This window comes from Chaetodon auriga, chromosome 11 (genome assembly GCF_051107435.1).
Source record: "Chaetodon auriga isolate fChaAug3 chromosome 11, fChaAug3.hap1, whole genome shotgun sequence".
Classification (NCBI taxonomy): domain Eukaryota; kingdom Metazoa; phylum Chordata; class Actinopteri; order Chaetodontiformes; family Chaetodontidae; genus Chaetodon; species Chaetodon auriga.
Genome location: NC_135084.1, coordinates 18010835 through 18035000, shown reverse-complemented (window position 1 = coordinate 18035000; position 24166 = coordinate 18010835). Strand labels below are relative to the sequence as shown.

The 24166-nt window shown below is 40.4% G+C and overlaps 2 protein-coding genes across 2 annotated transcripts; both read left to right on the top strand.

Annotated features, from left to right (window-relative positions):
* Positions 1–6830: 6830 nt before the first annotated feature.
* LOC143328427 (carbohydrate sulfotransferase 15-like) lies at positions 6831–12051 on the top strand. The gene is made up of 7 exons (XM_076743557.1): positions 6831–7127; positions 7838–8171; positions 8768–8900; positions 9694–9897; positions 10100–10256; positions 11552–11699; positions 11861–12051. Exons 1-7 carry the CDS (start codon positions 6831–6833, stop codon positions 12049–12051), a joined length of 1464 nt encoding a protein of 487 aa, XP_076599672.1.
* A 3937-nt stretch (positions 12052–15988) lies between these two features.
* LOC143328335 (carbohydrate sulfotransferase 15-like) lies at positions 15989–22290 on the top strand. The gene is made up of 8 exons (XM_076743414.1): positions 15989–16024; positions 17750–18083; positions 18692–18835; positions 20012–20014; positions 20333–20519; positions 20722–20878; positions 21704–21851; positions 22013–22290. Exons 1-8 carry the CDS (start codon positions 15989–15991, stop codon positions 22201–22203), a joined length of 1200 nt encoding a protein of 399 aa, XP_076599529.1. The 3' UTR covers positions 22204–22290.
* The last annotated feature ends 1876 nt before the right edge of the window (positions 22291–24166 follow it).

The following is a 24166-nucleotide window of genomic DNA, read 5'->3' as shown; positions in this document are numbered from 1 at the left end:
CAATACGAACAGTTGAAGTGTTAAAACCTCTCCAACCTCACTGACCCAGCAGTGGGTCAGTCAGCTGTGCAGCTGTCAGTTGTGCAAATGATGGCATTTGAGTGACATCATGTTCATGTTATGGAATAACAAGAGGGCAAATGGATGCAAATGCAAAAGGATGTTGCAGGTCCAGGTGGGGGAGAGGAGTCTTTTTGAATGCTGGGAGGACACAGGTGCTCCAGATCTGGTTGGCCTTTGCAATCAGGCTCCTTGGACACCTTAAACCCTTAAACACAACACAGGTGTCATAAATGAGTTACTCATTTCAACACTTCAGATGTCTCATCTGAGTTGATGAAAATCCTTAACTGTGCCTGACTTGATGGTTTGATGGCTTTCATGGCATTCAGATTACACGTGACACTTGTAACACGTGTCTTGAGGACCCAAATGCAGTACCACCAGTACATAGGCATTGCTTATACTGACTTCAATCTCAGAATCAGTGGTGACAGATAAGCAGCAACTCAGTTCAAAGACTATTTTGGATATGAAGTCTCTCAATATATTTGATGCTGCAAAGCACACAATCAGCGGCGGGAGATCACTCCGTTCAGTCCTTTGGAGCGTTTGGTCAATCAAACAGCAAACATTCACAGACAGACAAAAAAACAAGTAGCGCAGGAAAAATTTCTACTCAGAGACAGAAGACTGAGGTATTCACTGGCGAACAAGAGACCAGGCAGAGTCAAAGGCAGGCAGCTTCAGTAACAAGAGGTCAGTCCAATAGTAAAAGCTGGAGAGTCTTGCCAGATGCAAAGAAACAATCTGGCAATGGATGAGTGTGTGAGAGCATCTTAAGTACTGGACTGGTCGGGAATGAGGATCAGGTGAGTGGACAGGTGGGCATGCCTGGCAAGGAGAGTGGGAGTTGAAAAGTACTGGCTGACAATGTCTCGGGTCCCAAGGTTGGTACCACAGCAACAAATGAACTTCGGTTCGATGTCTCTCAATTCCTTAAAAATAGACAGGAATTTGTCCGGACGAATAAAATCATGAACCACTCACTTTTCTTCTCAAATTCCCTCTGTTTATTACAAGATTTCAGAAACAACATAACATGCAATCAATAATGAATATTAAAACTTTCCTTTTCAAACTCTCCTTTCCTTTTTCTTCCATTTCTACAGTGAACTTATCAAAAACTATAATTAACATCCTATCAGTACAAATTATGCTATACAAAATATCTGACAGGTATTCAGGGCTGCCAGCATTGACAATATCGCTGTAAAATATACACACTCGCTATTAATGTGCTCCGCTTCACAACACGGCAACCGGCATTTTCCTTCCTTCCTTTCCTTCATTAACGTCGCCGTTCGCGGCTCTCCACTAAACTCTGAACTCATTTCTACATTCAACCCTGTTAATCTAATCACACACAGGCGACATACAGTTTCGTTTTGGCAGGTAATTCCCTTTTTAATGACTTTTAGAGTACTGACCTGAAAAAAATACAGATGAATTTGTCCGGAAGAATAAAGACATGAACCACTTCCCACATTTCCTCTGGCGGGAGGACGCCGGAGATCCCCACCTTAGGAAACCGGGGCGCAACACCGCTTGAGCTAATTGGTTCCGCCTTTCTGTCCCCTGAGACCTTCATCTCAGGGCAAAATGTGAAATGAATTACTTCGGGTCTAAACCCGCAATGCTGAAATGTTTGTTCTCCTTTTGCTTGTTACAGATAACAAAAATACAGTGGTCAAGAATACTTAAAATATTAATAATAATATGTAAAAAAAAAAAAGAATTTTCACAGGTGTTTACCCATTTTGAGTGTACCACAGCAACATGAGCTTTAGGAGGACCTGTTAAGTACACTTAAAGTGTACTGAAAATGCTGAAGACTGATGTAAAAATACACTAGTATTCCAGATGTATTTCTAATCTATTAATGTGAGATTTTAGGTGCACTCAAAGTACAACTTACATTACATCATAAAGGTATTTCAGTTCTACTTTAAATTGAAGAATAGCATGAGCGAATATGAAGTAACAAATATATTTGTGTAACGGGGTTGAAACCCCTAATTGTTTTCTTTACAGTTCTACTGGGGAGCAATCTGCTAATCAGCACACAGAGGAAGCCTTAGTAGGAACATTTATTTGAATTAAAACACATTAAAAAAATTGTTAAAATAGTCCAGGGCTAGAGCCCCCCGAAAAGCCCACAGTTCACCGGCCGCTAGGAGTTCAGGGTCCTGGGGAGCCTCGTCTTGCAAGACAGTGTAGTATATGCTCTTCTCATTAGGACATCCTCCCCCCAGGGCATTGAGGATTCTTGTCGCTCGTAAATACCTTTAACCTAAAGGTTGAGAGGCCATGACTATATTAGGCCCTCTCCTGTTGTGCAGTATATGCTCTGCCATGACCATATTAGGTCTTTTTCTAACCCTCTGTATTTAGTTGTGTCAACACAACTCCCCTATATAATGCATGTCTGAGATGTTGTATGTGTGTGTTGATTCTATTGGCTGAAACCACCCAGACATAGCATGCTGTCTGAGATGCTGTACTTGTTTTAATAAACCTGTTTATATATGAACAAGACAGTATCGGCGGAGAACTTCTTCATCATCTTCACTTCATTGCTGCATCATTGATACACAACAACAGCTGGCCCTGTGGCTGCATCCACAGGTATGGCGGCAAGGAGCTTATGTGAAAAAGGGCTGAATTACTTCAGAGTCTGATAACCGACTATACAGTAGGTCCATCCAATAAACAGGGGTACAGTCATAGTGTCTCTTCCCCCTCCAAAACAAGCATCAAAAGAAATTCCAAACAAACAAAAAAACACTCTTAGATAAATATCCACACCAACCAAACTAATAAAGACAGATTAATTAAATAAATTATGATAAAGGGGGGGGGGGGGGGGGAGGACACAACTATGAATGTACCCCTTGTATAGGTTGTGGGAATCAGCGTGCCCCTGACGTCATGAAGGTAAAGAGAGGTTACTTAGCCGGTTCCTCTTTCGGGTCCTGCCGCACGGATCTTTCGGGTCCACCAAGCGGTCACGCGCTGGTCCCTCTACCTGCGGTGTGTCGTCACTGTGTCCTCCCGCTGCCACCGTTCAGCTCCGTTTCTCTCGCCCCGGTGCGCTCTTTCCTGACTCCGCGGCTGCCTATCGTCCTGTGGTCTGACTCCCCTCTCTAATGCAACACACCTGTGTCTTTTAAGGGAACAAACTAACCACCCCCCGTGCACCAATCACAGTCGCTGCCGTTTTTGTGGACAGGTGCAGCTAATCACTGCAATTCAGTCGGTGCCCTTAGTAACAACTGGGGAGCAGGAGCAGACCCGCAACCCAGCCACCGGCACGCACACGCACACACGCGCACACGCGCACACACACACACGCCCTGTGACATTTGCAGTATATTAAGTATGCTGAAAGTAGTCCCATTTTAGCACAGTCAAGTATACTTACTGCAACTTAAGCTTGACTTTAGTACAACTTACTATTTTGAGTGTATTAAGAACAAGTGTTCAAATTTAGCACACTTTAAGTAAACTATCTAAATGTCTGGATGCAAGTACACTTTAGTATGCTCAGTACACCAATATTAAGTATATTTTAATGTATTTGTTTTTCACTCGGATGTGTGGGTGTATTTTAGCAGCTAGAACGATGTGAGAGTCAACTGAGGACCCATTCTTTTACTTGCATCATTCCTCGTTCTTCAACCCAGTCTGGGAACTGACATGAAAAACCACCATCATCATCATCACCTGCTGTGCACTGTCAAATGACCTTATACAACACTATGTAGGTAGTAGGTGGCACGGTGGAACGGTGGCAACACTGTCGCCTCACAGCAAGAAGGTCCCGGGTTCGATTCTCGATTCTCGCCGCCTTCGGTGCCTGCTGCTCGAGGAAAAAAAAAAAAAAAAAGGGCCTTTCCTTGTTCTTGATTCACATTTTCAACCCAGTCTGGGAACTGACATGAAAAACCACCATCATCATCATCACCTGCTGTGCAGGTATACTTTCCAAACTTGTTCAGTTTCTATTTCCTCTTTGTCTTTAAGAGGGCTCTGGAAATAGAACTAACTTAATCACATTACGTTCCTGTAAGACAGGTTTCCAGTCTTTCAGCATCAACTTCCAGTAGAGCTGCATTCAGATCACTTTTGGCACCAACAAAATTGCTACCTTGGCTACAATTCTTTTGCCTGACTGAGCCTCCCAGTGCAATTAAGCAACACATACCATTGACACCATCTGTTCGCACGCCATTTCAACATCTTAAGATACGTGTCATGAAAGCAACAGAATGTACAGAGCAGTGACACTTTGACAGACTGTTGAACAAACCTGTATTGATGCTAAACTGACAATGATGCTCCACCCTAAATAACTTTAAACACTGTAAGACCCATCATCTTTGTTTCATATCACTTGTCTCTGTGTTTAAGCTCTCAAACTGCTTTAAGTTTCACTGGACAAATGTTAACTTGCAATACATGATTTTCATCACAACCGTTTAATGATTCCAGGACCTTTACGTGAAGCATATAGCGAGCAGGTAAGTCCTTCAGCATCTTTAGACTGTATTATATGTGTGTGTACTGAGTGCTGGCTCCTGGACCTGATATTTCTCTAACTGATATTGTGATCATATTGGATCATCTTTTTGTTCATGATGCTGATGCTGACCAGAGCTGTACATCTGCAGACAGCATGTAGCATTTTGTCTCTTGTTGTTAGCAAAATGACCAAGATGCATCCCACTTGTTAACCTGCCATCGTCCATCTCCACGCTCTAGTAGCAGAGTGAGTGCAGGGGAACTTGGGTTGATAGTTGAATAAGTTAGTCTTGTTGACTTATTGAACCTTTCTGAGGTTTGTACAAGTTAGAATCTATGGCCGTGACCACGGATCTGAAATATCAGTGGCCAAACCGTAGCCCCAGATTTTCCCTTCCATTACTTGAAGCAGCTGTATGTGTGAACAGATATGTCTTTAAAGAGACTTTACCCTGCCAGCTCCTGAGTCCAAAATCTGTGAACTGATGGAGCAAATGTGTGAAGGGAACAGGTCATTGTCCAGAGAATTCTCAGTGAGTGAGTGGGCATGTTAATGATGTTGCACAGTGTTGCTGTTTTGTCCTCCTTTCAGCTTGACTGTACAATACTTTCCACTCTTCAGTTGATAATAATGCGAATACAAATACATGCAGTGTTGATATCAATTTACATGTCATGTAATCCCATTTGGGTTGGATCACATTAATTGTATGACATGAAAATGAATGAACTTGTCCAATCATTCCTTCATCATCTCTTACATGAATGTGAGTGAATGAAAGACCATCAGTACCATAAGCTTATGTTGTGTATCGATGATGCAGCAATGAAGTGAAGATGATGAAGAAGTTCTCCGCCGATACTGTCTTGTTCATAAAGGTTTATTGAAACAAGTACAGCATCTCAGACAACATGCGATGTCTGGGTGGTTTCAGCCAATAGAAGCAACACACACATACAGCATCTCGAACATGCATTATATAGGGGAGTTGTGTTGACACAACTAAATACAGAAGGTTAGAAAAAACCTAATATGGTCGTAGCAGAACATATGCTGCACAACAGGTGAGGGCCTAATATAATGATGGCCTCTCCACCTTTAGGTTAAAGGTATTTACGAGCAACAAGAATCTCCAAGCTCTGGGGGAAAGGATACCCAAAAAGATGAGCAGATACTACACTTACTCACAGTTATTTAAAATGCATTATTGATTTCAAAATGTAAAGAGAAGTTTTTGTCTAAACAAAATAATCTTGCGCAAAGTCGATATTTTGAGACGATGATGATGATGATGATGATGACGATGACGAAAGTGTCTAAAATGGGGGGATAAACAATCATCTTGTGCAAGCACAGCTGTGCTCTCTAAATTCCATGCCAACCTGCCCATTTCATTTCCAAATTTCTTTCCCACAAGTGGGAAATTTTGGCCTGACAGTGACAGTTGTTGTCATATATTGATTTGACGTGGAACAGAATGAAAAACTTTCTGACCTACATCATCATCCTTAGGTCTCACTGTCGTTAATGGGGTTTGTAATCATTGTAGAGGTGAAAAGAAGTAGTCGTGTGTGTGCATATGAGAAAATTTGTGTGGGGGTTTTTAGCTGTGCGAGCGACGTGGCTCTGTCGATGGCAATGTCAGCCTGTTCCTGTTTGGACCCTGTCTGTTTGTGTTTTCACACCACAGCTAGAGAAGGCTTTCTGTCGACTGATATTTCATTATTTCATTGAACTGCACAATAACTATTTCTCTGACCTCAGTAGAGCTTGTCTCTGCATGTGCTATATAGGTAGCTGTCATCATAAAGCAAGGGATCTCCATCCAGCAGACGTTTTAGAGGTGACTAGTGGTATAGAAGGGAGTCTAGACTGAAATTCACATACTGACAACCCAGAGACGCTCCATCAAATACTCTAATATTAATGCTCTTACCACCTTTCTTGAGATGACCGAAATACTTCAAAGGAAACTAAATTGCTGCACGTTTGGTGAAAGGAAAACTGAAGTCACATAAAAAAGCCGTCTGCCATGTTTTCACATGTGTTTCTGATTTGCAGGAGGCCCTGCTGAAGATGGGGGAACGTGTAAGAAATTAAGACAAATGATGACCTGCATATTAAAAACTATGATGAATGGACACATCAAGACACACAACCTCCTGTAACAGAAGCTTTGAAACAATCATTTAACTGCTCCTCTTTATACATGCTTTAATGTCTTTTGGCTTTTGGCAAATAAAAAATGTCTAAAACACTGAATATTAAGTTGGTACCCGTGTTGTCACTGACTAACCTGAGGAGGATCTCAAAAGTCAAAGTGATGAGCTTCCTGATGGTCTTGACACTGACGTTCCTCATCATGGCTTCCTTCAACCTGTCGGGGAACAAAAAAGGACAGCACAGCAGAGCAGCAGCTGAAGTTTCCTCTAAAAAGAATTCAATAGACATGAAACAAGTGATGAAGATCATTCACTCTGAACTGGAATACACACCCAGGAAGGTGCCTGATGAAAAGGATGTCATTGAAATGGAGCCTCATGTACGTAAGACTGTGGAAAAACAAACAAAACAAAACATCTCATTTTTGCTCTCCATCACAGGACCAATAACAAAAATATAGACTGATAAATAGCAAGCACCTTACAAACAGCCCTGCATTTAATTGTCTGTTTGGTTAAGTTCATAATGACCACTGTTTGTTGAGACTGACAGATGTGTTGATTCAGTGTCATGGGTTTAAAGCCAAAGTTTTTCAGGCTGTTTAGTAAATATTTGGTTACATGTCTCTGGAAGTGTTGCTCAGGCCATTCTCACTGCTATGTGCGAATGTTGGGATTTGATAGGAGCAGGTTTTCTTTACTAGCAGCTATTAAGGATACTTACTGGTGCTTAATTGGTGATGTGTCATTGTCAGACATATGAATATCTAACAGAGTTTTCAAAGCAACATAATGCAACTCAGACTATCTAACAGTGGTCAAATACTGAAGGTGATGATGCTTCAGTTGCAAAGCTCGAAATGGATGTTTTTATATCTTTTGCATCATAAGAACTTGTGTTACAGTGTATACTATATTAAATCTAGATGAAATAGTTGCTGTTCTCTGTGACAGACATCATGAAACAAATATGGAACATCCTATCCTTCTCCAAATCATGATTTAACAAAGGGGCTACTCTGTAGTTTACAGTATTTCTGTCATTTTGTCCACACTCTCTCGGCTGATAATGTTTTGCTCCTCCCTACAGTTGTTCTCTGTGGTTCCTCGCCATTTCCTGCCCGGTGTCAAGAGCCCTTGCTGGTATGAGGAGATCTCCGGTGAACACAGCACTGATCCATACAAGAATAACCGCTATTGTCCTTCTACCAGTAAGACTTTGTGTGACAAAATGAGGCCCAACTTCCACAAGCACTTACAACACAGAGATGGCAAACTGTTTCGTTTGCGCTGCTTGCCGTACTTCTACATCATTGGCCAACCAAAGTGTGGTACCACTGACTTGCATTCCAGGCTGCGACGGCATCCACAGGTCCAGTACAGCATCATAAAGGAACCACAGTGGTGGACCAGAAGACGCTTCGGTGAGTCATCAGGAGATTGATGGCGTTTCTAAATGTTCTGATGAAAAGTTTGTGGAAGCTGGTTGATGGATTGAAAGACAGTTAAAAATTAAAAATGACAAACATCTTATGGTTTCAAGCTCTCAAATGTGAGAATTTTCTGTTTTTCCCAGCCTTACAGTTAAAATAAATTTCGTAAATTGAATATTTTATGGGTTTTGGGCTGTAGTTTGGACAAATCAAGACATTTGTTAATGTCACCTTGTCCTCTAGGGTACTATATTGGGCATGTTTCTCTGTTTTTCCATTTCATCCCCCTGTTGAGAAACTTTTATGCAAACATTTAGCCTCATGTTGAATCGTACTCCTCTGGAAAATAAACTATGTATCTTACAGGGCCTTAATAAAAATTATTCATTTGTAGAATAATATAAATTAAACCAGAAAACAACACAGTACTCAGTTTATGCACCTATTACCCCTACTTCTGACTTTTTTTTTTTTTACTTCGTTCAACCTCATTCAGAATTTATACAATGCATGTAATACGTAATCTGGTGTAGAGGTATGTAAAAGAGTATATAATGAGTGGTATCTTGGTGTGTGTTGGGGGTCAGGTTATATCCATATCAAAGACGGCTTCAAGGGCATTGTTCGTGTGGAAGATTACCTGGATCTATTTGACCTGGCAGCCCAACACATCCAAGAAGAAATGAATAGAAATTCATCTGGAGAGCACCACATCACCCAGTTCCTAACAGGTGAACACATGTGAAAGTTTGTGTGTGAGAGTGGGTATGATTTGGTGTTGTTAGTGTCTTGCCTTTGAAGTTTTCATTTTGTTTTTTCTGAGGACCATCGTACAGCAAAACATTTGGAGCCTGACCATAATTCAAATTACAGCTCTCTTTTGTCTCCCTTTCCTTTATTGTAAGCCTCACTCATTTTCAATGGATTTTCCAGAAGTGGCTTTGGCCTCAGGAGCACAGTGGTGCTCACATATTTTCGGTATTCTGTGGTCTAAGAGAACAGCACAGTGTCTTTAGTAGTGTAAACAGAACCTCAAACACCTGTTGCTCTCCTGAGCCTGAGAGACAGTAGAGAATATTCCCAAATAAACAATGAATTAAAGAAACTGCATTTTTGGAATAAAGCAACTTTTAATGTTTGATAATACTATACTACTACACTATACTATATATTTCTGTTGTTACAATTTCTGGCTGTGATAAATGGTGTAAGTTTTGTGAATATTTCAAGAAACCATAGATGAAAACATGAGTGGTTCAGAGGGTTAAAATCTAAAAAGTTGCAACAGCATTTAACTTCATGCTCAACTATAATGCAACATTATTATTATTATGAGCGTGTGCACAACCCGCTGCATTTTAAAGGTACAGTGTAATTGTGAGGATACAGATGGCAACCAACTGAGTTCTCTCTGCAAAAACTATTCCTATTTACAAATGAAAATGTAACTGAATATTATATTTCATTTCTGCAAATTGATCCTCTTCAGTCCTGCACACTGGACCTTTAAAAGAACTTTTGTTACACAAGGTGGCACTAAGGTTGTCAATGTCTTGAAAGTTGAAGCCAGTCCATCCACTATGTGGGACAACATGGCCTGGAGCTATGTTCACAGAGACAGGAAAGAGTCGGAGCCCGGTTTTCTGACCCAGGACTTCATCCACACACTCCAGCCCGGTGCCAAGCTCATTATCATCCTTAGAGATCCAGTGGAGAGGTACTGTGGAGAAATCCATCCACCCATCTGCCTTTAAAGACATTGATTTGACTTTCTGTTGTGCTTACTTTGCTTCCAGGGCTTTCCCTGTAATTTCTCATTATTACAGAACATCTTTGTTTTGAATCATAACTCCTATAATAAAAAACATGTCCTTACATTATTCCTGCTGGCTCACACCTCTGTCTCTCTCTGTTCCCAGACTTTATTCTGAATACCTGTATTTTAGGACAGGCAAAACATCAGTAAAGGACTTCCATGAGAAGACCATGAGGTGTCTACAGTTGTTTCAGTCCTGTCTGTCTGAGCAGTCACTGCGGTCCTGTGTCTACAACAGAAGCCTCCATGATTCCATGCTGGTTAGATGAAGTGATGTTCTCATTTTAACTGTCTGAATGTCAGTTTACATAAGAGTGATGATTCTACAACTATATTTAATGATACACAACAACAAACACCTCAGCTCTGTCTCTTGTCACCTCTAATCACAACATGTAGCTGACAGCACTGTTTATCCTGGGAGAGAACAGAAACAGAAACTATCTTAAATCTTACAAAAAACATTCAGCAAAACACCATTAGATTGTTTCTGTTAACTCTTCTGTTATGGATGAGATGAAGATGAGGGCTTTCACAGCCCTCCTCAGGACTCATACTGTCATCTGGATGAAATATAATTCACTGTGACTTCAATAACCAGGGATTAAAGGTATGCTATGCAGGATTTCCCTAAAAACATTGTAGATACACCAAAGTAATCCTTCTCAATCGTCACTTAAGACCCACCAGAAGTGGAATCTCAAATCTAACAAAAAGAAATTCAGAGAACCACCATTAAATTAGACTGTTTATTCTTCTGTTACCGATGATGGCTTTCACAGTCTGCTAAAGCTTGTGCCACTCTGCTTGGGAATTACAGCACATTGTTTAATTTCAGCGGGTGGTATTGTACTGTGGGGCCATCCTGAGGCCTCATAGTGTCAGTGCATCTGGATTCAATGAATTTGACTCTTTGTTATCTAACAACCAGGAATTAAAGGCATGCTGTACAGGATTTTCCTAAAAACAATGTAGAGACACAACAGTCATCTCTCTAAATCATCATCTACGACCCACTAATGGTGTGTATCTATCTGATAAGTTTGTACATAAGGTTGAGACCTGCTATATTCTGTATTTCTTATTTATTTATTTATTTTTTTGAGCAAAACCAACAATGTGTTATAGTATTTGCTTTGAATCCTTCCAGCTTCCCTGTCTGTGGCACTCAGCTCAAAGCCATTTCCTTTGAATGAAAAAGAATAAGAAAGAGGAAAAAGGATAAAAATTAAAGGATTAAATCATGTGTAAAAAAGCTGCCCACTGTAGCTATTAGCAAACAAACATAACTAAATAGTGTGTTTGTTGGCAACGATTTGTGAGTGATTACAGTGACAGCAGCAGGACAGTGTGACTCAAAGTGAACTTCAGTGACCACATTCATCCGAATGTAGGAGCATGTTGCCCAGTGAAACAGTGTCGCTCAGTGATGTGCTGTTGAAAGTGATTTGACACTGATGGACCTTCGTGGCACAGACGTATAAGATACAACACATCACAGAGAGTCCTTCTTAGTACACTGGGTTGATTGTTTTGATCTGATTTCTCTCCACAGGTGAGACTTCACGTGGGCTTGTACGTTGTCTTCTTACTGGACTGGCTCACAGTTTTCCATCGGGACCAGATTCTAGTTCTTCGACTGGAGGACTACTCAGCCGACCTGAGAGCAACATTACACAAAGCTTTTGATTTTCTGGGTCTAAGTATGTATTCAAAAAGTTACAGTAACATGCTATTTGGAAATGTTTGAAATGAAAAAACAGCCTGCATCTTCATGGCTGTGTCCTGTATTTATCTGGTTGTTTCTGCCTCAAGTCTTCACTTTTGTATTGACAAGAACTCCCACCTCCCATCCTCCCTGCAGGTCCTCTGTCAGTGGAGCTGGAGGAAGAAGTGATGAAAAAGCAAGTGTCAAACAGCCGGCGAATGACGGACAGGGATCTGGGTCCTATGCTTCCAGCCACCAGAGACCTCCTCAGGGATTTTTACCAGCCCTTCAACCGTAAACTGGCCAGTTTGTTGGACAACAATGCCTTCCTCTGGAGCTACCCCTGAAGGGGTATGACTGTGGGCGAAATGTGGACGACTGTGAATGAACACATGAAACCCTTGAAATTCACTGTTACATTCCCATAAATTCATTAATCCACACATTTGGATGAAGTTTTCACAATATTATTGCTGAGAAGGCTGTGGTAAATATCATGTGGTGATGGTGCTGTGATTTGAACTTTTATCTCAGGAGATGTGTCCTGTCCCTTTAATTATGAAATAATAAATAATTTATATTTGTAACAACACAGTCCTCGTGTGAAAGGGGTACATATTGTCATTACAGCTCTGGTTTGTGCACAAAGTGGATCTGGGGAAAGTCATCAAGGAACATTTTGACAGCTGAGATTTTTCATAACTAACAGTTGAAGTGTTAAAACCTCTCCAACCTCACTGACCCAGCAGTGGGTCAGTCAGTGCAAACTCATAGTGCAAACTGCTTGAACTTAAATACTAGAGGAGATCTCAAGAAAGCACTGAAAGGATTCATCCATCATCAGTTGATCACTTGAGTCATTAATCAAGCAAACCTTCTGTGTTTCCACTTTCTCAAATGTGAGCTTTTGCTGCTTTTCTCTGTTTTATATAACTGTAAATTTAATATCTCTGTGTTTTGGATGGTTGATCATACTAAATATACAGTTTGTAGATGTTGCTTTGGATCGTGGGTGATTGTGATTTTAGCATGTTCCCCAATTTACTGAAATTTCTAACTTGCTGAATTCTGGGGAAACGTGCCTTAAATTATCCACAAGCAGTGTATATTTCTGTGGGATTGAATGGTGCAGAGACAACATGCAGTCTTAAGTATGAATATTTCACTTGGTGGAAACATCATTTATAGCTTCAATGAAGAGATACAGTATATATGATACTGTCAGGCACTGTACAATCAGTATTTTAACAAAATTTAAACTACTGTAGGGGATATTAAAAGGGAAAACCTGCTGGTAAAAATACCAATTTTAAGTAGATTTTGTGCAAATGATGGCGTTTGAGTGACATCATGTTCATGTTATGGACTTAGTCACAAGAAGGCACCAAAACACAGCTCGTAACTCCACTAATTCAGCATCCAAACACTTGGCTGTCGCAATCGCTTTCATACAATAAAGACCTCAGGGAAGCATCATCGAGTCTACGGGGCAGAGTGAGAGTGTAGAGCTGACAAAATTTTTACAGGCCTTGTTCGTCATTCCCACAGTCCACAAGCAGGACTTGCATGAGGAGTGGTCAAGACAAAACCACGTTTTTTTCCTGGAAGGCAGGTTTCCAGTCTCTCAGCATCAACTTCCAGTAGAGCTGCATTCAGATGATTTTTGGCACTCACAAAATTGCTACCTTCGCTACATTTCATTTGTCTGACTGAGCCTCCCAGTGCAATTAAGCAACACATACCATTGACACCATCTGTTCGCACGCCATTTCAACATCTAAAGATAAGTGTCATGAAAGCAACAGAATGTACAGAGCAATGACACTTTGACAGACTGTTGAACAAACCTGTTTTGAGGCTGAACTGACAATGATGCTCCACCCTAAATAACTTTAAACACTGTAAGACCCATCATCTTTGTTTCATATCACTTGTCTCTGTGTTTAAGCTCTCAAACTGTTTTAGTTTCACTGGACAAATGTCAACTTGCAATTCCTGATTTTCATCACAACCGTTTAATAATTCCAGGACCTTTACGTGAAGCATATAGCGAGCAGGTAAGTCCTTCAGCATCTTTAGACTGTATTATATGTGTGTGTACTGAGTGCTGGCTCCTGGACCTGATATTTCTCTAACTGATATTGTGATCACACTGGATGTTCTTTTTTTTCATAATGTTGATGCTGACCAGAGCTGTACATCTGCAGACATTTTGTCTGTTGTTGTTAGCAAAATGACCAAGATGCATCCCACTTGTTAACCTGCCATCGTCCATCTCCACGCTCTAGTAGCAGAGTGAGTGCAGGGGAACTTGGGTTGATAGTTGAATAAGTTAGTCTTGTTGACTTATTGAACCTTTCTGAGGTTTGTACAAGTTAGAATCTATGGCCGTGACCATGGATCTGAAATATCAGTGGCCAAACCGTAGCCCCAGATTTTCCCTTCCATTACTTGAAGCAGCTGCATGTGTGAACAGATATGTCTTTAAAGAGACTTTACCCTGCCAGCTCCTGAGTCCAAAATCTGTGAACTGATGGAGCAAATGTGTGAAGGGAACAGGTCATTGTCCAGAGAATTCTCAGTGAGTGAGTGGGCATGTTAATGATGTTGCACAGTGTTGCTGTTTTGTCCTCCTTTCAGCTTGACTGTACAATACTTTCCACTCTTCAGTTGATAATAATGCGAATACAAATACATGCAGTGTTGATATCAATTTACATGTCATGTAATCCCATTTGGGTTGGATCACATTAATTGTATGACATGAAAATGAATGAACTTGTCCAATCATTCCTTCATCATCTCTTACATGAATGTGAGTGAATGAAAGACCATCAGTACCATAAGCTTACTCACAGTTATTTAAAATGCATTATTGATTTCAAAATGTAAAGAGGAGTTTTTGTCTAAACAAACTAATCTTGCGCAAAGTCGACATTTTGAGACGACGATGATGATGATGATGATGATGACGAAAGTGTCTAAAATGGGGGGATAAACAATCATCTTGTGCAAGCACAGCTGTGCTCTCTAAATTCCATGCCAACCTGCCCATTTCATTTCCAAATTTCTTTCCCACAAGTGGGAAATTTTGGCCTGACAGTGACAGTTGTTGTCATATATTGATTTGACGTGGAACAGAATGAAAAACTTTCTGACCTACATCATCATCCTTAGGTCTGTCGTTAGTGGGGTTTGTAATCATTGTAGAGGTGAAAAGAAGTAGTCGTGTGTGCATATGAGAAAATTTGTGTGGGGGTTTTTAGCTGTGCGAGCGACGTGGCTCTGTTGATGGCAATGTCAGCCTGTTCCTGTTTGGACCCTGTCTGTTTGTGTTTTCACACCACAGTTAGAGAAGGCTTTCCACATCAGCAAACACCATAAGCAGCACTGTTCTTAATAACTTAGCGAACAATTAACGACTGTAGATGTCAGAGCAGCATTTAGTGGTGTCATCGGCACTTTCGAGTGACCACTTCTGTCTACTGATATTTCATTATTTCATTGAACTGCACAATAACTATTTCTCTGACCTCAGTAGAGCTTGTCTCTGCATGTGCTATATAGGTGGCTGTCATCATAAAGCAAGGGATCTCCATCCAGCAGACGTTTTAGAGGTGACTAGTGGTATAGAAGGGAGTCTAGACTGAAATTCACATACTGACAACCCAGAGACGCTCCGTCAAATACTCTAATATTAATGTTCTTACCACCTTTCTTGAGATGATTGAAATACTTCAAAGGAAACTAAATTGCTGCACGTTTGGTGAAAGGAAAACTGAAGTCACACAAAAAAGCCGTCTGCCATGTTTTCACACGTGTTTCTGATTTACAGGAGGCCCTGCTGAAGATGGGGGAACGTGTAAGAAATTAAGACAAATGATGACCTGCAGATTAAAAACTATGATGAATGGACACATCAAGACACACAACCTCCTGTAACAGAGGCTTTGAAACAATCATTTAACTGCTCCTCTTTATACATTCTTTAATGTCTTTTGGCTTTTGGCAAACAAAAAATGTCTGAAGCACTGAATATTAAGTTGGTACCCGTGTTGTCACTGACTAACCTGAGGAGGATCTCAAAAGTCAAAGTGGTGAGCTTCCTGATGGTCTTGACACTGACGTTCCTCATCATGGCTTCCTTCAACCTGTCGGGGAACAAAAAAGGACAGCACAGCAGAGCAGCAGCTGAAGTTTCCTCTAAAAAGAATTCAATAGACATAAAACAAGTGATGAAGATCATTCACTCTAAACTGGAATACACACCCAGGAAGGTGCCTGATGAAAAGGATGTCATTGAAATGGAGCCTCATGTACGTAAGACTGTGGAAAAACAAAACATCTCATTTTTGCTCTCCATCACAGGACCAATAACAAAAATATGTAAGGGATAATGTCCGACGAGGTGTCCATTATCAGAAATGAATGGACGACGCGGAGGTGTGAACGGTTGCTTCCGCAAAGTCCGTTCATTTCTGATAATGGACACCTCAAAGGGCATTATCCCGCTTATACCATGGTCACTTATGAAAGAAATAAATATTAAATCAATTATTAATACGTTAATGTTGTTTTTTTTTACCGTTAAAATCACAAGTTTTTCACAAGAAGCGGCTGAGTGGACTATTTAATATCTCTCCTTGTGACGCGTTGCCAAGGTAACCGGCTCTGGCCACAGAACCTGCAGCTCGGTCGGCCGCAGCTGTTATATTAGGCCTAATCAGTGGAGGGAAGTGAGATGATTGCTTAACGTTATGTTACGTGACACAAAGTATCATTTCAGAGGGCAAGTGCACCTCTTACCGCTTGTGTGTGTCCAGAGGATGATGCGAAATTTTGTTTCAAAGAATCGAAGTCCACAGATAGTTTCCTAAATCGTTTTTATTGCAAGAAATATTATTCACCATTCACTCTGATCATTAAATGTGTATCAAGCAAGTAAGTCTATCCTAAATTGTTTTTATAAATATTATCCACCATTCACTCCGTATCAAGCAAGTAAGTAAGCAAGACAGAAAGACAGGCGACGAACTATTAAAAATTAAAAGCAACATTGCCGTTGATCATGAAATTTGATAGAGATACTGGCATGTCCATCATACTGGCATTTGAAGGACGGAGATTTAACGTTTGTGGACCCTGACCACTGCTACTCATGTTGTCTACTCTCTTGCCGTTGTGATAAATAAACTGTGAAATAACGTATGTTAACGTATGTTCTGAGTTTCTGTTGCCACGGTTACCAACTAGCGTTTGAGCCAGCGCAATAATTTAGAACAATCAGGATATTTGACCGGAACTTTTTTATCGGTGTCCTACAACACTTTTTAACGGACACCCTGCAGCCAATCAGAATCGAGTATTCACCCAGACCATGGTATAAAGACTGATAAATAGCAAGCACCTTACAAACAGCCCTGCATTTAATTGTCTGTTTGGTTAAGTTCATAATGACCACTGTTTGTTGAGACTGACAGATGTGTTGATTCAGTGTCATGGATTTAAAGCCAAAGTTTTTCAGGCTGTTTAGTAAATATTTGGTTACATGTCTCTGGAAGTGTTGCTCAGGCCATTCTCACTGCTATGTGCGAATGTTGGGATTTGATAGGAGCAGGTTTTCTTTACTAGCAGCTATTAAGGATACTTACTGATACCAGTACCTGCATTTATAACAATAACGTCATTAAAATTAATTACAAACAATGGGGCACCACTCAGATCAGAGATGAATAACCAAGCCGAGGGCACTGTTCACTTCAAATGCCAATGTATAAAATACCATTTTACATTTATCAGTGTCATGTGGCCCTAAAGGGATGTTTTGACAACTTTTGCATCATGAGAACTTGTGTTACAGTGTATACTATATTAAATCTAGATGAAATAGTTGCTGTTCTCTGTGACAGACATCATGAAACAAATATGGAACATCCTATCCTTCTCCAAATCATGATTTAACAAAGGGGCTACTCTGTAGTTTACAGTATTTCTGTCATTTTGTCCACACTCTCTCGGCTGATAATTTTTTGTTCCTCCCTACAGTTGTTCTCTGTGGTTCCTCGCCATTTCCTGCCCGGTGTCAAGAGCCCTTGCTGGTATGAGGAGATCTCCGGTGAACACAGCACTGATCCATACAAGAATAACCGCTATTGTACTTCTGCCAAGAAGACTTGGTGTGACAAAATGAGGCCCAACTTCCACAAGCACTTACAACACAGAGATGGCAAACTGTTTCGTTTGCGCTGCTTGCCGTACTTCTACATCATTGGCCAACCAAAGTGTGGTACCACTGACTTGCATTCCAGGCTGCGACGGCATCCACAGGTCCAGTACAGCATCATAAAGGAACCACAGTGGTGGACCAGAAGACGCTTCGGTGAGTCATCAGGAGATTGATGGCGTTTCTAAATGTTCTGATGAAAAGTTTGTGGAAGCTGGTTGATGGATTGAAAGACAGTTAAAACTTAAAAATGACAAACATCTTATGGTTTCAAGCTCTCAAATGTGAGAATTTTCTGCTTTTCCCAGTCCTACAGTTAAAGTCAATTTCGTAAATTGAATATTTTATGGGTTTTGGACTGTAGTTTGGACAAATCAAGACATTTGTTAATGTCACCTTGTGCTCTAGGGTACTATATTGGGCATGTTTCTCTGTTTTTCCATTTCATCCCCCTGTTGAGAAACTTTTATGCAAACATTTAGCCTCATGTTGATTCGTACTCCTCTGGAAAATAAACTATGTATCTTACAGGGCCTTAATAAAAATTATTCATTTGTAGAATAATATAAATTAAACCAGAAAACGACACAGTACTCAGTTTATGCACCTATTACCCCTACTTTTGTCTTCTTCTTGTTTTGTTTTCTTTTTTACTTCGTTCAACCTCATTCAGAATTTATACAATGCATGTAATACGTAATCTGGTGTAGAGGTATATAAAAGAGTATATAATGAGTGGTCTCTTGGTGTGTGTTGGAGGTCAGGTTATACCCATATCAAAGAAGGCTTCAAGGGCATTTTTCGTGTGGAAGATTACCTGGATCTATTTGACCTGGCAGCCCAACACATCCAAGAAGAAATGAATAGAAATTCATCTGGAGAGCACCACATCACCCAGTTCCTAACAGGTGAACACATGTGAAAGTGTTTGTGTGTGAGAGTGGGTATGATTTGGTGTTGTTAGTGTCTTGCCTTTGAAGTTTTCTTTTTTTTTTTTTTTTCTGAGGACCATCATACAGCAAAACATTTGGAGCCTGACCATAATTCAAATTACAGCTCTCTTTTGTCTCCCTTTCCTTTATTGTAAGCCTCACTCATTTTCAATGGATTTTCCAGAAGTGGCTTTGGCCTCAGGAGCACAGTGGTGCTCACATATTCTCAGTATTCTGTGGTCTAAGAGAACAGCACAGTGTCTTTAGTAGTGTAAACAGAACCTCAAACACCTCCAAGTGCTGTCACAGCCACCTTTTTTCAGTCTCAATTTGTCCGTTAAAATAGACAAGATTGACTCAAACTTTGCCCCCCTGAGCTTGAGAGACAGTAGAGAATATCCCTAATTCAACAATGAACTAAAGAAATTACAATTTTGGAGTCAAGCAACATTTAACATTAACTTGATTTTGTAGATTTTATTCTGTGAAAATGATAAGAATAAGGGGGTTCTGTTTACTTGGCGTTGGTTGCTGAAGTGAAACAAAATCCGTTTTGAATTTTACATGGTTAGACAAGAAATGACACTCTTCATTTTAACCTCGTGAACCCCAAGCAGTTTCTGTGTGTTTGTGCGTCCCAATGTGTTCGCAGCTCCTTGGGCACCCCAAGGATGCTGCAGACTCATACGAACATATGATAACATTCTTTAATACTCGTTCTAACATATATGATAACTAATAGTATAACTAACTAATAGAACAAAGAAATAAGGAAAGGCAGATCATATTTGCCAAAATGAGCACTACTAATTATAATTGTCTCATGTCAAGTATACAAATCCTAACCGCTACTAATCTCTAGATGGCAGTATGGTACCATGGTAGAAACTCTCTAGGAGAACTAAGATCATAGTTTTGTCATTTTATAAGCTAGAAACATGGGAAAAACATTGATCTCATACAGATTATGAGTTTACTACTGTAAGAACATCCAAAGTTGAGTCAAACATAGAGATTGCATTATCCTGGTGTGATAGAAAAGAAGGCACACAGACACACAAAACCAGTTTGCTCCAGGAATGTCGGATTTACAACTTGTCAATGATATCTGATTCTTGGGGTCTCTCTGTGGCTTGGCAATTATCTATTCAGAGGGTTTTACTGTCCTCATGTCCTCTTGTTCATCCTGCTACAGAATTATCACCAATTTTAAGGTTAGATTTGTTTAGTTTTACTGCTTCTCAGAGCCAGTGCTTGGTTCATCCGTTCTGAGCAACTGTAGGAACATGGTGGTGCAACATGGTGACCGCCATGAAAGAGGATCTGCTCCCTTTCTAAATATAATGAGCTCATTCTGAGGTAGCAAAAACTATTCACAGTTACAAATGAAAACATAACTGAATATTATATCACATTTCTGCAAACTGATCCTCTTCAGTCCTGCACACTGGACTACAACTTCTGTCACACAAGGTGGCACTAAGATTGTCAATGTCTTGAAAGTTGATGCCAGTCCATCCACTATGCGGGACAACATAGCCTGGAGCTATGTTCACACCGACAGGAAAGAGTCGGAGCCCGGTTTTCTGACCCAGGACTTCATCCACACACTCCAGCCCGGTGCCAAGCTCATTATCATCCTTAGAGATCCAGTGGAGAGGTACTGTGGAGAAATCCATTCACCAATCTGCCTTTAAAGACATTGATTTGACTTTCTGTTGTGCTTACTTTGCTTCCAGGGCTTTCCCTGTAATTTCTCATTATTACAGAACATCTTTGTTTTGAATTATAACTCCTATAATAAAAAACATGTCCTTACATTATTCCAGCTGGCTCACACCTCTGTCTCTCTCTGTTCCCAGGCTTTATTCTGACTACCTGTATTTTGGGACGGGCAAAAAGTCAGTAAAGGACTTCCATGAGAAGACCATGAGGTGTCTACAGTTGTTTCAGTCCTGTCTGTCTGAGCAGTCACTTCGTTCCTGTGTCTACAACAGAAGCCTCCTCGATTCCATGCCGGTTAGATGAAGTGATGTTCTCATTTTAACTGTCTGAATATCAGTTTACATAAGAGTGATGATTCTACAACTATATTTAATGACACACAACAACAAACACATCAGCTCTGTCGTCACCTCTAATCACATGTGGGTGACAGCACTGCTATCCTGGGAGATTTCCGACAGTAAAAAGTGAAACCATTGAGAACAGAAACAGAATCTCAAGTCTAAAAAAAAGAAATTCAGAGAACCATCATTTGATTGTTTCTGTTTACTCCTCTGTTATGGATGAGGGCTTTCGCCGTCTGTTAAAGCTTGCGCCACTCTGCTTGGGAATTACAACACGTCATTCAATTCAGCAGGAATTTCAATTTCTTTGTCATCTAACAACCAGGAATTAAAGGCATGCTGCACAGGATTTTCCTAAAACAATGTAGAGACACAAAAGTAATCTCTCTAAATCATCATTTATGACCCACTAAAAGTGTATGGGGGTCAAGAAAATCAACCAACCTGTCGTAGCTGGTAAAAAAACATTTATAACTTTATTATTATTATTTTTTTAATTAAATTATGACCGGCTCAAAAATGTGCATCGGCCCACCGGGCATTGCCCAGTACGACCAATGGCCTGTCTATGCCTGACTCAAAGTGAACTACAGTGACCACATTCATCCGAATATAGGAACATGTCGCCCAGTGAAACAGTGTCGCTCAGTGATGTGCTGTTGAAAGTGATTTGACATTATGGACCTTCGTGGCACAGATGTACAAGATACAACACATCACAGAGAGTCCTTCTTAGTACACTGGGTTGATTGGTTGATCTGACTTTCTTCCACAGATGAAACTTCACGTGGGCTTGTACGTCGTCTTCTTACTGGACTGGCTCACAGTTTTCCATCGGGACCAGATTCTAGTTCTTCGACTGGAGGACTACTCAGCCGACCTGAAAGCAACATTACACAAAGCTTTTGATTTTCTGGGTCTAAGTATGTATTCAAAAAGTTACAGTAACATGCTACTTGGAAATGTTTGAAATGAAAAAACAGCCTGCATCTTCATGGCTGTGTCCTGTATTTATCTGGTTGTTTCTGCCTCAAGTCTTCACTTTTGTATTGACAAGAACTCCCACCTCCCATCCTCCCTGCAGGTCCTCTGTCAGTGGAGCTGGAGGAAGAAGTGATGAAAAAGCGTGTGTCAAACAGCCGGCGAATGAAGGACAGGACTCTCGGTCCTATGCTTCCAGCCACCAGAGACCTCCTCAGGGAATTTCACCAGCCCTTCAACCATAAACTGGCCAGTTTGTTGGACAACAATGCCTTCCTCTGGAGCTACCCCTGAAGGGGTATGAGCGTGGACGAAACGTGGACGACTGTGAATGAACACATGAAACCCTTGAAATTCACTGTTACATTCCCATAAATTCATTAATCCACACATTTGGATGAAGTTTTCACAATATTATTGCTGAGAAGGCCGTGGCAAATATCATGTGGTGATGGTGCTGTTATTTGAACTTTTATCTCAGGAGATATGTCCTGTCCCTTTAATTATTAAATAATAAATAATTTACATTTGTAAAAACACAGTACTCGTGTGAAAGGGGTACATATTGTCATTACAGCTCTGGTTTGTGCACAAAGTGGATCTGCGGGAAGTCATCAAGGAACATTTTGACAGCTGAGATATTTCAAAACTAACACTTGAAGTGTTAAAACTTCTCCAACCTCACTGACCCAGCAGTGGGTCAGTCAGTGCAAACTCATAGTGCAAAATGTTTGAACTTAAATACTAGAGGAGATCTCAAGAAAGCACTGAAAGGATTCATCCATCATCAGTTGATCACTTGAGTCATTAATCAAGCAAACCTTCTGTGTTTCCACTTTCTCAAATGTGAGCTTTTGCTGCTTTTCTCTGTTTTATATAATTGTAAATTTAATATCTTTGTGTTTTGGATGGTTGATCATACAAAATAAACAATTTGAAGATGTTGCTTTGGGTCGTGGGTGATTGTGATTTTAGCATGTTCCCCAATTTGCTGACATTTCTAACTTGCTGAATTCTGGGGAAACGTGCCTTAAATTATCCACAAGCAGTGTATATTTCTGTGGGATTGAATGGTGCAGAGACAACATGCAGTCTTAAGTATGAATATTTCACTTGGTGGAAACATCATTTATAGCTTCAATGAAGAGATACAGTATATATGATACTGTCAGGCACTGTACAATCAGTATTTTAACAAAATTTAAACTACTGTAGGGGATATTAAAAGGGAAAACCTGCTGGTAAAAATACCAATTTTAAGTAGATTTTGTGCAAATGATGGCGTTTGAGTGACATCATGTTCATGTTATGGACTTAGTCACAAGAGGGCACTAAAACACAGCTCGTAACTCCACTAATTCAGCATCCAAACACTTGGCTGTCGCAATCGCTTTCATACAATAAAGACCTCAGGGAAGCATCATCGAGTCTACGGGGCAGAGTGAGAGTGTAGAGCTGACAAAATTTTTACAGGCCTTGTTCGTCATTCCCACAGTCCACAAGCAGGACTTGCATGAGGAGTGGTCAAGACAAAACCACGTTTTTTTCCTGGAAGGCAGGTTTCCAGTCTCTCAGCATCAACTTCCAGTAGAGCTGCACTCAGATGATTTTTGGCACTCACAAAATTGCTACCTTCGCTACATTTCATTTGTCTGACTGAGCCTCCCAGTGCAATTAAGCAACACATACCATTGACACCATCTGTTCGCACAAGTGTTCAAATTTAGCACACTTTAAGTAAACTATCTAAATGTCTGGATGCAAGTACACTTTAGTATGCTCAGTACACCAATATTAAGTATATTTTAATGTATTTGTTTTTCACTCGGATGTGTGGGTGTATTTTAGCAGCTAGAACGATGTGAGAGTCAACTGAGGACCCATTCTTTTACTTGCATCATTCCTCGTTCTTGATTCACATTTTCAACCCAGTCTGGGAACTGGCATGAAAAACCACCATCATCATCATCACCTGCTGTGCAGGTATACTTTCCAAATCTGTTCTGTTTCTACTTCCTCTTTGTCTTTAAGAGGGCTCTGGAAATAGAACTAACTTATAAATCACATTATGTTCCTGTAAGACAGGTTTCCAGTCTCTCAGCATCAACTTCCAGTAGAGCTGCATTCAGATGATTTTTGGCACTCACAAAATTGCTACCTTCGCTACATTTCATTTGTCTGACTGAGCCTCCCAGTGCAATTAAGCAACACATACCATTGACACCATCTGTTCGCACGCCATTTCAACATCTAAAGA

Excerpts from the sequence above, each read along its gene's own strand:
- LOC143328427 (XM_076743557.1), top strand. The coding sequence starts at position 6,831 with ATGTCTAAAACACTGAATATTAAGTTGGTACCCGTGTTGTCACTGACT. Across the intron at positions 8,172-8,767 it reads GTGGACCAGAAGACGCTTCG|GTTATATCCATATCAAAGAC; the intron begins GTGAGTCATCAG and ends GTTGGGGGTCAG. Across the intron at positions 11,700-11,860 it reads TTTTGATTTTCTGGGTCTAA|GTCCTCTGTCAGTGGAGCTG; the intron begins GTATGTATTCAA and ends TCCTCCCTGCAG.
- LOC143328335 (XM_076743414.1), top strand. The coding sequence starts at position 15,989 with ATGAAAAGGATGTCATTGAAATGGAGCCTCATGTAC. Across the intron at positions 18,084-18,691 it reads GTGGACCAGAAGACGCTTCG|GTTATACCCATATCAAAGAA; the intron begins GTGAGTCATCAG and ends GTTGGAGGTCAG. Across the intron at positions 20,879-21,703 it reads GCCTCCTCGATTCCATGCCG|ATGAAACTTCACGTGGGCTT; the intron begins GTTAGATGAAGT and ends TTTCTTCCACAG.